General features: G+C 62.7%; 1 protein-coding gene across 1 annotated transcript in view; it reads right to left on the bottom strand.

The window, feature by feature from the left end:
• CFAP46 (cilia and flagella associated protein 46) overlaps positions 1-12238 on the bottom strand; it is an 87705-nt gene that overhangs the window by 55570 nt on the left and 19897 nt on the right. Inside the window, exons 12-22 of the mRNA XM_060091648.1 lie at positions 9662-9890; positions 9380-9500; positions 8055-8178; positions 7715-7845; positions 7050-7177; positions 5897-6030; positions 4439-4651; positions 3144-3309; positions 2283-2432; positions 1313-1420; positions 646-812 (exon numbers count right to left, since the gene is read on the bottom strand). Coding sequence (XP_059947631.1) covers positions 646-812; positions 1313-1420; positions 2283-2432; positions 3144-3309; positions 4439-4651; positions 5897-6030; positions 7050-7177; positions 7715-7845; positions 8055-8178; positions 9380-9500; positions 9662-9890 — 1671 coding nt within the window. The remainder of the gene's footprint in view (positions 1-645; positions 813-1312; positions 1421-2282; positions 2433-3143; positions 3310-4438; positions 4652-5896; positions 6031-7049; positions 7178-7714; positions 7846-8054; positions 8179-9379; positions 9501-9661; positions 9891-12238) is intronic.

Genomic DNA, 12238 nt, shown 5'->3' with positions numbered 1-12238 from the left:
TGGCCTGGAGGCCGGGATCCCGTCTTTCAGGAAATAAACTCAGAAGTAAGGCAAAGAGAAGAGCCTCAAGGGAAACAGTCTTTCCAGCAGAAATACTCACAACAGAAACAACTTTAAAACAGCCTCCTGTTCAGGAAAAGGGAAGGATCAGGAGCCCTGATTACTGACGAGCTGAATGGGGCCCGGGGCACAGGAGCAAGCGGCCTGGAGCGCCTGTGGCCGTCCCGGGGGCCCTGGAGAGCCCGCGCCAGCAGCGCTCGGGCGGAGAGGAGCCAGTGGCAGGGGGGTATTTTCCTTTCACTGAAATCACCCTTCAGTTACTTCCGAATTTACGTGGCCTCCTAAGTCGCCTGCTCAAAACTACTCTCAACAAAGCTGCCTGCCCGTGGGAGCGGCCGCCAGTCGAGCCTTGCAGCCCTTTCAGCCTCTGAGCCCCAGTCACGCCCGCAGCTGGCGGGGCTTGTGGGGCCTTGGGATCCTGCTGAACACGGCTCTCCGGGGGCCGCAGCTGAGGTGTCGCCCCGGCCGATGCGGGGCTGGCGGGGCAGCTCCAGGGCCGAGCAGGTGAGGCTGTGGGCCCCGCCTGGTGGGCTCGGAGGAGGCACCGCGCCCCAGGGACACGGGTCAGGCGCTGGGGTGACTCACGGACTGAAGGCCTGCAGGTGCTTGATGCCTGTCTGGATGGCCTTCTGTGAGCAGGTCACGGTGGCCTCGTGGTCCCGGGCCACGTAGGTGAAGTGGGTCAGCCGCGTCAGGGTCTGCAGCTCCACAAGGGGGTCCGACCAGCTGCACTCCAAGGCCATCTTCACCAGCTGCCAGGGGCAGGGGAGGGGGACGTCTGTGAGTGGGGGGGGTCTCTGCTGCCAGCTCACGGCTGACATCACATGGACGGGTCCAGTGGTCACCCGGCCTAGGCTGAGTCACCTGCGAGGTTGAGGCTGCAGCTGCCGACTGCGGCCAAGCCTGGGTGGGGCTGGCGGGTTGGGGACAAATGTCCCAGTGTCCACACTGCGTTCCTGCCACACGGGCAGCCCTGCCCCTTGACGAGCCAGGAGACCAGGCTCAGGGGCCCTGAGGGGACCGCTCGGCTCTGCTGGGAGCGCTGTGCTGAGAACGTGGCAGGGCCGCTGGCCACCTGGGGCTCCTTGTCTCAACAGCGGGATTCGAATAAGCACCTCAAGGTGGGGAGCCTTGTTGGGGCACAGCCCCTGGAGTGCCTACCAGGCGCCTAGTGACACCTACGTGGGCCAAGGGGCAGGAAGGTGACTTCTGGGGGGAGGCGACACCTGTGGGGTGAGGGAGCGACCGCTACCTGAGCCAAGGGGGGCACAGTGAAGTCCACGAGGCCCAGCCCGTTGCAGGAGTACATCTCCAGAGCCACGAGGACTCTGGTCACCGAGGTGATGTCCTCGTTGGTGCCCTGGTGGGAAGGAAGTGCCGAGGGGGCCCGTCAGCCCCGGGGCTGGAGGATCTGGACGACTCGGGAAGTGACCCTGAGAAACAGCAGCTCTGCGGCAACGATCGGAGCTGTTTGTGTAAACGTTTGTCTCCGAGCTACCTCTTTGTGTAATAGAGGAGCAGGCGCTGCAGCCCCTACGGTGGCCCGGCGGCTGGCTGACCCGGCCAGTGGTGGAGGGCAGGTGGCCAGGCACAGCGGGTGGCCCTCTGCCTGGAGGCCCGTCCCTTGGTCCTGCTCCAACCCGGTGCTCACTCCTGGCAGGCTCAGATGCCCCTCTCTGAGGGTCCCCCCCTTCCAGCCTCACTTCCCACCTGAGCCACGTGTCCTGGGCTCCAGCTGGGCTCAGGGAACCTCCCACTGGTGTCCATCCACGGCCCACGTCTGCAGGAGCAGAAGCCGTGGGGCTGGCCCTGCCCCCTCCCCTCTGGGTCCCTGGCTGCTCCCCTGGCCCCTCACCGCGACGGCCTTGCACTCACAGCTCAGGTGGCCCGTGGAGCCCTGCCAGGGAGGTGCCCCCCTCTGGCCTAGACACACCTCCAGACAGAGCCACGGCGAGGGGTCACCGAGGGTGGACAGCAGCCCAGAGGCCCAGCGGCTCTTGGCAGACAGTTAGAACCGTGGCCAGTCGGCTGGAGGAACGAGGGGATGTTCCAGCGGCCAGGCAGGCAGAGGAGGCCTCATGCCCCATCTCTCAGGGGTCGGCCTCGGCAAGGACGGACCCTCCTGAAGGGAGGCACTCGTTCCGCAGCCCCACCGCCCTGTCCCCCAGGCTGCTCGCCCTCGGGTGGGGAAGACTTCAGTGGGGGCGCCCCCCGGCCGGCACCTGCTCGTCTGTGCCCAGGCGCGGCCCAATCTGCTGCTGCAGCAGCTGCTTGGCCTTCACCCACGTGGTGATGAGCTGCTGCCGGGCACTGATGGGCACCACCTCCTCAGGCACCGTCCCGCTGGTCAGGTTCAGGGCGAACTCGCAGACCTGAAACGGAGGTGTCCTTGTTCATGACACCTGAATCCAAACAGGGAACCCGAACCAAGACCCAAAGCTGCAAAAACAAGCAGACCTGGCTCTTGGTCCAGAAGGGAAGGTGGTCCAAACACGCACTAGTCCTGGGGCTGAGGCACGGCCTCAGGAGTAAGGAGGCACTGCTCTCGGCCACACTTGGGGCAGCCGCAGGCTCTGCACGTCCCTCAAACTCACTACAGAACTCACTTTCTCTCACGTTTACTAGGAATGGGTGATGGGTCATCAGATGCTTGTCAACACCCATCAACATCCCTCCTCCTTGACTGGGACGACCACCACACAGTCCACGTCACCGGGAGATGCAATCAGGGGACAAACAACCCCACTCGGTCACCATGGAACCGTCTGTATCCCTGGTCTGTGCATCTTTTATTTGGTGTTGTGGCTTTCCTGTTCTGAACTGGCATTGGTCCTATTTTTCTGGCCTTATGTTCATATTTTTCTGAGCTCTGGGACTTGCAGGGATGTCCCCACCACTGACATCCAGGTGTCCTCATCTTGTTTCCTTGCTTTTAGAGAAAGCGTGTCCCCCACCCCGCGCCCCATTTCCGGGTGGTTGAGAATGCCTGCAGCTTTCCTTCCTCAACTGCTCTCCCACTGACGCCTGCACTGACCAGGGTCTGCCACACCCCCCGGCTCCAAGCCCACCCGCAGGCGCAGCACCTCCACTGCGGTCCTGACTTCAGAGGCGGCCTCGGGGTCCAGCGGTGTATGAAGTGGGTTTGAGCGTGCGTGTCTTCTAGACTTCTCTGGCGTCGGGGCTGGGATCCAGGTGATGATCAGGCCTCGCGCCAGGGTGCTGCAGAGCATCGCCAGCAGCATCAAGTCTCTGGAAGAGAAGCATGTCTGGGCCAGCCATCCCAGGGAGGAAGCCATGGTGACAGGACTGCCTGTGGTGGAGGCTCGTCCTCCAACAGGCGGCCTTCATGCCTGGGAGACACCTGTGCCATGTGGGTTGGACTCCTCAGGGAGTCCTGCGGGGCCTGGACAGAAAGGCCCACCTGGCCACCGTGCCCGCTGCCGGGTGTCCAGCAGGCCCTCCACTGGTCGACGGATGGAGTGGGCTTGGACCAGAACCTCCCTGCTTCTTCCTGAAACATCTCAGCACCAAAACATTTAAAACTGTCAAACGCAGTCTGACCTGTGTCTACGACAGAGACACGGACACCCGCCTAGAAAGAGAGCTGCTCCTGCAACCCCTACGGTCCTGGGGACCCTGCCAGGGCCTCGCGCCCAGAGGAGAGGTGAGGGCACTGGCAGGCCCGTCCTCCATGGCTGCTCCATCCTGTTCGCAGTGTAAAAATCCCCATGTGCACATGTAGCTGTGTCCTGACTCACTCAAGCCTTTCTGCTTCGGGATCTGACGAAAATTTTTAAATTTGAGTGTTTAGACTAAAAGCCCAACCAAGAAAAAACACAAAGAGGGCTTCAAAAAGTCATCCTCATTAGGTAAAGGTCTGACCTGACTTGATGCTTTCACATTTCTAACTTCAGGTAGTGAAAACATTGGTCTCTCATGAGTTCACACCACCTGGATATGAAAACTCTCGGACACTGATTTTCCACCCGCCCCAAATCAGACCAAGGTCGCTTTCCACCCCTGTTCCTACGAGACTTGGGCCTCGCCAACCTCCCTCAGAACCGTGCTGTTTGCAACAAGAGTGTGACAGGCTGGAATCTGCATGGCAGTGATGCTGCTGGGAATCCGTGTGCGGGCCCAAGGGCGCCTGAGCACCTCATCGATCCCCACACGTTGCCCTGCGGCTTAGAGAGGGTGAGTACCTTGCTTGGGGTGCACGGCCAGTACACAGAGGCCCTGTCGCTGCTGGGCACTAGTGAGGGTGGCCCCGCACGTCCCACCCCACAGCTCCCGGCCTGACCTCAGGGTCTCTGGCAGGGGCAGGATGGGGCCCTCCTGGGAAGCCAGGATGCACACAGAGACCGCCAGCCTCACCCACCCGCTGTGGCCCACGGCCTTGACGATGCCCAGGAGGTGGTACAAGGCGTCCACGAGCTCCCCCTGCCGGCCGGCCGTGATGAGGTGCTGGTTGTGGTTCAGGACGTAGACCACGGCGTTCTGCGCGATCCACGCCTCCTGTATCTTCCGCCCGATGTCCGCCGAGCGCAGCCAGCTGTTCATGGCGCACTGCGACAGGCCCTCTATCCAGGTCCTACAGAAGGCGTGCGTCAGGCTCTCGCCGGGATCAAGACCCTTCCCAGACCGGCACTAAGACACCAGTGTGAAGCCGTCCCTAGAGCCCAGGGGTCAGAAAGTTGCCCTGCTGGGGGCCACCCGCCGCTCCCGCCAAAGGACCCGGCCTGCCCATCTCCTCCCGCCTCCACCCCATCCGCCTGGCTCTCCCATCTCCCTGCTGGACGGCCCTCCCTCTGCCCCTCCCTGGCCGAGGACGGACCCCTGGCCGAGGCTTGCAGGCTGCCAGTCCACCTCTGCACCTGGTGTGCCCAGTCTCCCCAGCCCATCGCACACAGGCTGCCCTCCTCCGTCCACATGGATGCGTGGGACCTGCTGGCCTCAGACCAGCGCCTGGCAAGCCCTTTCTCTAAAGGGCCAGACAGTTAGTAACCTGGGCTTCGACAGCTACGTGGAGTCTCTGTTGTGTGTTTCTTGCTATTTAATTTCACAAACTTAAAAAACATCAAAACCACTATTTGCTCGTGGGCTGTATAAAAACAGTGGTCAGGTGTGGCCTGGGCCCTCCTCCAGGCGTGGGGAGTCCGGCCCCAGACGGGAGCGGCAGCGGCCCCTGGGGAAGGCCCCGGGCTGCACTCTCACAGGCGATTTAAAACACCAAGACACACCCCATCTGCACAAAATCAGGGCCCTCCTTCCTGTGCCTCTCATGGGCAGAGGGAGTCAGGCGGCGTCCCCAACTCCCTCCACAGCAGGTGGGTGTGAAGGCCCGTCCACTGGGGGCCACAGGCAGGAAAGGGGTCCTTCTGCACAGTCAGCGGGGGCAGCCAACAGCCTCGGCTCCTGCGACACCGCCACGTGGACATTCACTCGCCACCGTGTTCGCCTCTCAGATATTTAATGTCAGATGACACAATGGCTAAAAACTGTGGTTGTTTCCACAGCACCTCGATTTCAGGATTGAACCGCACTTGGCAAGTCTCTGGGGGGTTCCCTGTGGACCCTCTTTCCGTTCACATACTTCCCAGGACAGTTTCAGCCCCGACTACCGCTTCCCTCCGCGGACACCAACTCCCTCACATCTCGTTTCCACCAGTAACGAGGAAAACTAACCACAGCGAACAACGACCTGAGCTAGTGAGCCGCGCTGGACAGCCGGCCACTTCCCTCGCATGTCTGGGCGCGGCCCCCGTCCCAGCCTGTGCCCCCGGGCCACACGTGAGCGGTGCCAGGTGCGTAGGACGCGCCCCCGCGGCTCCCCTACCGGTATGTGATCCACTCGGCATTGTCCTCTGGGGACTCGGGTATGTAGCCCTCCGGGTGCTGACTCAGGTCCTCAGGGGGCGTGGGACGGTCATTTAGCCACACGCCCTCTGATCGCAGCAGGTGGACGGTGGCCTGCAGGGGAAGTGAGTGGAGTGGAGGAGAGGTCCCGGGAGCACAGACCCAGCGCGATGCCCCCAGGGCCTTCCCAGCCCCTGGGGCCTCCCTGCCTGCAGCGACACTTCCCCCACCCCACGCCGTTGCTTCACCCATACACGCTGCATCTCAGAGAGAGACGGGCTCCTTTCGAGAGCACAGCCTGAGCCCCCAGGGACACAAACGTCCCCTTGTCACACCACAGGCGCACACGGCATCCCAGTCCCCGTCCCTCCACGGCTGTGCACTGAAGCCCTGCAGGCTGACAGGACCAAGGACGGGGGGCAGGTGGCCTTGCCTGCCTCCCGGGGGTGATGCCGGCTCCATCCCTGGCTCCGCGGTCACCTGCCCCCAGCTCTCAGCATGGCCTGGCCCTCAGGAGGTGCTCAGCAAACCCTCACTGAAAGAGCCAGGGAGTTCTGGCCGGGTTACCCCATCGACCCCCAAAATAAACAACCTCAAGTGGCCCCAAGAATCCTGAAGTTACAAAGTATCACCAAAGTCACCACCACGTGCAGGTGCAGGGATCCCAGGGCCAGCTGAGACCCAGCTCAGCCACCTGGCTGACACTGGGGTCTCTGCATGCTCACTGCAGGGGGCGGTAGCGACCCCAGGTCAGGGCTGAGGGGGCTGGTTGCCAGCAGCCTTCAGTGGCCTCTGAGGGGCTGAGATCAGAACACACGCTCCTCCCTTACAATGGGTTCAAAGTGCTTTTGAAGCTATTCCCATGCAGAGGGCACTCCCAAATCCAGTAACCGTCAGCCTGCAATACCTATGTCACCGTGGATTCACAATTCAAACATTACTTCTAAGGAAAATGAACATCTACACCCCTCACGATACATTCTGATTTATATTTTTCTCCCAGAAAATCTCCCAAGAACCCAGGAAAACTTCCCTAAAGAACAGGCTCCTCCAGGAGCAGGGCTGGAGTACAAGGTCACGTCCGCGCAGACGCAGGTGACACGGGGGCCGAGGGGCCGTGGGCAGGGACGCACCTCGGCGTTGATGAACCCCACCTCCGCGAACTTGCGCAGCAGGCTGGGGGACCCCTGCGTCTGCAGGGTGGCGTCCGACTGGCCCGAGGAGTCCTGCCCCGCGCCGTCCCCGCCCCTCTTCTTCTTCCCTGGAAACAGCAGAGCGGCAGGATGCTCAGAAGGCGAACAGCCTTCCAGGGAACGCGGCGCAGCGCTGGGTGCGGCGGCGGGGCCTCTGCGAGGTGGCACTGTGCCCAGGAGGGGCTGGCAGAAACCTCCCAAGCGCAAGGGCCCCACGGGGCGGCGAGGTGTCCCCAAAGCCATGGCCACGGCCAATCTCCCGCCGATTCCCTGACAGCCGTGCTTTTGGTTCTGTCTGCGCTGTTCTGCCCCTCGAGAAGCCCCGGCCCCGCCCCCAACACCCACTCCCCGGGCCTCCTGGGACTGCCCGCAGGTCCCCCCATCCTCACCGTCCGCAAGACCAACCTCTTCCAGGGACCTGCAAGCCGGACTCATGTGGACCCGGCGCTGACGGGGGGAGCCGGCCCAGGCCCCACCTCTGCCCGCAGGCCCCCCGCCTGCAGCCCTGGGTCCCCTCGCTGAGCTCCCGCGGGCCCTCGCAACGACCCCAGGTGGGCTGGGGAGACCCTGCCGGTGCGAGCGCCCAGGCGCGACCCGGGGCCTACCTCGCTTGAGCCTCGCCTGCCGCTCCACTTTGCCGACGTCATACACGAGGCAGAAGCGGCTGGCCGCCCGGCACACATCCCACACGCCCTGCTTCCGGGCCACCTTGGCCAGCTCGGCCCAGATCTGTACCCTGCACAGGTGCGCGATGAGCCCTCTGCTCGGGAGAACCGGCGCAGGGCTCCTGCCAAGAGCCCAACGGACGCCCCAGCCCGGACGCGAGGCGGCGGGCAGACCCGCGGGAGTGCCGCCCGGGGCCAGGCGAGGGGGCGGGCAGCGGTCCGGTGCCCCAGGCGCAATGACCCACAAGCCCCGCACGCCCCCCGGCCACCACCCGCTCACCTCTCCTTGTCGTTCCAGCCCCGCAGGCGCCGCACATGCCCCGCAGCCTCGTCCACGCTGAGGGAGTGATGCCGCGCCTTCGCATACAGGTAGGTGAAGCGGCCCCGCTCTTTCCCGGTGGAAACTGAGGGTGGACAGTGGGACGGGGCAGTGACGCGGTGGGTCTCGGGTCAGGGCACGTGCCCGCAACCCCAGCGCGCAGGACTCTGGATGGGTGTGGTGGCGCCTCCCGGGTGTCTTTTGACCTTTTCATGAAGATTAGGTCCCGCTAGCTGTGCCTTTGTGGGGGAGGGGCGCCGGGCACCAGGGGCAGCTGGTGCGCAGAACGACCCCCCTCTGCACCCGCCGGGCCGGCCCCAAGAGCCTCCACCCGCGCCCAGCACAGTGGCGGCCTCCGTGCCCACGGCCCCTCACCTTCAGGAGCTGACTGGCCGAGACCCCGCGGAAGGCCCCCGCCAGGCCGGGTGCTCCTGCCCGGCCCCTCGCTGAGTGAAACGCACCAAGAGAGCCCGAGCGTGTCCGGGGCGACTGCCCACTGGGCCCGTGCCCCTCACACCCAGCAGGACAAGAAGGAAGCACGGGGTGGCACTGCCACACCCCGGACAGGGTGAAAACAAGACCTGGTGACGTGCGGCGGCCACAGAGACGGCACAAGGTCCGTGGCCCACCGAGGCCAAGCGTCACATCCCAGAGCCGTCCCCCAGTCCCCATCCCAGATCCACAACACTGGCCACCGCGGGCTCCCTCCGTGGCTTCTGTCTGCGGACGGCTGGGGCTGCCCGGCTGAAGGCGGCCGGGGGAGCCAACATTAAGGGGGCCCTGGGCGACCTCGGGTGGGACTCCAAGAGGAAGGGCGCCGGGGTGCTCCAGGGCCGGGCGCTAATCTGCCATCTGCAAGGGTTTGATATACTTGGGGGTGATGCAGAGAAGCCCAGGACCCCCATGCTCGGGGGGGACAGTGGCATGGGGGGGGAGTGCCCCCTAAAGTATACGAGGAAGCCCTGACTCCCAGAACTCCAGGATGTGGCCTTATCTGGAGATGGGTCTTACCAGGAAACATCAAGTTAAAACGAGGCCATTAGGGTGGGCCCTAATCCATTATGATAGGGGTCCTTAAAAGGGGAAATTGGACACAGAGAGAAACGGGTGCAGAGGCAAGCCAGCCGTGCAGGCCCGGGAGACAGGCCCAGGCGGCCCTGCCCCCCAGCCCCTCGGTCTCAGGCTTCGGGCCCCGGGCTGTGTGACGGTGAACCCTGCCGTGTGAGCCTCCCCCCGCGCCACGGGAGGTGCTGTGTCACGCAGAGTGGGGACAGGAGGCTGCGCACCTTTGGCCTCGTTCTCGCTGTCGAGCACGACCTGGAAGGCGTCAGGAGCCAGGGCCAGGCCCGCGCTCACCAGCAGCGCCCGCTTCTTGCGCACACTGTCCTCGGGCATCGCTTTCTTTGCCTGCAAAGGGGAGACGGCGTGATGAGTGCCCGCGTCGTCCAGAGCAGCACCGCTGCCCGTCTCTCCTGAGCGCTCCTGGCCTGATGGGGCCTCGCCCAGGACGCCTGCCCTCCCTAGGCGCAGAGGCTACAGGGCCCAGGTCCGGGGGGACGGGGGCGCACCTGCTCAATGGCCAAGGTGGCCTTGTCCTCGGCGCGCTCGGGGACCTGGTACAGCATGGTGCAGAGGTGCAGGCGGTTGAAGGCCATCTTGAGCTTGTCCTGGTAGAGGCCCAGGGTGTCCAGGAGCATGGCCTTCTTCAGGTGCTCCAGGGCAGGCTCCAGCCGGTCCTCATCCTCCTCAATGTAGGCCATCTCCATGTGCACTTGGCAACGGAACAGGACCATGAGGCTGGGGGGACAGACAGCATTACAAGAGCCTGGCGGTATGTCGCGGGACCCCCCTGGCGCCTGGCTTTCCAGCCCTGACTTCCGCCCTGCCTTACCCCAAGGACACACGGAGGACCAAGAGGAGGTCCCTGCAGACCACAGAGCCCGCTGGTGCGCCAGGGCCGAGGAGCAGCAGCTGGGCCCAGCCAGGCTCCGTGCTACAGAGACCGGCTGTGACACGAAAGCCAGGTGGCGGGCTCAGCAAACACGGAGCGCCCAACGCTGCCTCTCGTCCGGCAGCCCGGGAGGCTCTTGGCATGGCCAGTCAAGTGTGTTTAGTACAACCAAAGGCCAGGCTTTGCCTCAGGGGATGGGCCCTCTCGGCTCTGCTCTGAGTTCTCTCCGACTCATCGGCCGAAGCACACACACACCCCTGCTCAGAATGCCTCCCGTGGACCCGTGGGCCCTGCCCGGCGTCTGCTCCTGCCGCTGCCTCTGCTGGAGCCTCCTGGGCTGGGCGGGGGTGGAGACACCGTGTCTACGATGGTAACACAGTCTCCTCACAGCCTGTCGTCCACAGCACGCGGAGCCCCATGCCACAGCCTCCACCCTGGACGCAAGCATCAGAAAAGCCAGCAAATTTGGTCAAATTAAAGCTCTAGGAGACCCACGAGCTGACCCTCAGCCACGACAAGGCACGAGCATCACACGCTAGGCCTGTGACCTCAGGGAAGAGGACGCAGTGTCCACAGTGCCTGGAGGCTGGCGCTCCGCTGCTCGGGGGGCGGGAGTGGCGGGCAGGAGAGGGCACCTGGTTGATGCCAAGGGTGAGGTCTGCGCTCCCGTCAGGGAACCAGGTTCCACGGACTCTGCCTGGAAGTCTGGACAGCAGCCAGTCATGGGCCACTTCCTTCTGTCTTGAGGCAGGGGAAGAGGAGGCCCACAACATGGGAGCTGGACCAGCACCGAACTGTGTGCTCTGGGCAGCCTGACCTCGAATCCATAATGCGAGACTCATCCAGGGCTGAACCACGCGAGGAGCCAGCTGAGGCAAGCTGACACCACAGAGAGAGGTCTACACAGAGGCACAGCCCTGGTCAGGAGCAACCTGGCAGGCGGAGAGGTCTACACAGCAGAACAGCCAGCATCAGGAACAACCTGGCAGGTGGAGAGGTCTACACAGCAGAACAGTCAGCATCAGGAACAACCTGCCAGGCAGAGAGGTCTACACAGCAGAACAGTCAGCATCAGGAACAACCTGCCAGGCAGAGAGGTCTACACAGCAGAACAGCCAGCATCAGGAACAACCTGGTAAACCATTGGATCAAGGAAGCCACAGAGATGATGGTGAGTAAGCACAGCAGATTCAAATGAGAGACTCCGTCCCTGCCGAAACAGGATGAATGGGACCAGATGAAAAGGACTTAGAAATGAGTAATTTTCAGTTCCTTCTGCTTCCAACTGTGATCAAGCCTCTGCCATGAGTAGCCACTGTAAAGCTGGACCAAACACAGCACTGGGTCTGGGCAGCCTGAGCCTGGGGTCCCTGGAGGCGGGAACTCAGGAAGGAGCCCGTGCCCTGCCTGGAGACAGTGTCCTGTGGCATCGCGGGCAGAGCGCTGGGCCCAGAACCAGGGCACCTGCCGTCCACAGGGAGGGGCTCTGCTCTGGGCTGGGAAGGAAGAGGAGCCGGGTACCAGAGCAGCTGCTGCAGGCCTGCCCACCAGAGAGGAGAGAGCCGGGTATCCCTCACTCACACCCCGGGTGTCAGCCGAGCCCACGGAGATCGCAGGTGCAACTGGGCTAGAGGCTGAGCCCCACTGAGACAGGCTGGAAGACACTGTAACCTTCCAGAGATATGGCCAACAAAACACGAAGCCAGCTCTCAGCCAGTAACTGAAGTACCCAAGAGAACAAAAAGCAACACTCTCTTAAAAAAGATCACAGAATCCACAGACTCCACAGTGCACCAACCACAACATTCGGTACACAATAAAAAACTACTGGACATGCAAGGAAGCAGGAACAGGTAGCCCACAGTCAGAACGTAAGATGGGCCAGATGCTGGGTTTTTATCAGAAACTACGAAGGCCAGAAGAAAATAAAACAACCTCTTCAAAGGGTTTAAAGAAAAAAAAAATCTGTAAACCCAGAATCCAGCAAATGGTGAAAATAATCTTCAAAGATGAAGGTGAGGTGAAGTCATTTTCAGATCAACAAAAGCCAAAAGAATTCGTCACCAGCAGTCATGCATTACAAGAAAAAAATAAAGGAAGTTCCTCAGGCTGAAATAACAGCAGAAAGAAACTTGGATCTGAGGGTAAGGAAGAAGAAAGAGCCTGTGGGATTGACAAAGAAGTGGGCAAATAG

The sequence above is a fragment of the Mesoplodon densirostris genome, chromosome 1 (genome assembly GCF_025265405.1).
Source record: "Mesoplodon densirostris isolate mMesDen1 chromosome 1, mMesDen1 primary haplotype, whole genome shotgun sequence".
In the NCBI taxonomy this organism is placed as follows: Eukaryota; Metazoa; Chordata; class Mammalia; order Artiodactyla; family Ziphiidae; genus Mesoplodon; species Mesoplodon densirostris.
Note: the sequence above shows the minus strand (reverse complement) of the source record. Positions and strands in the feature narration are given on the sequence as shown.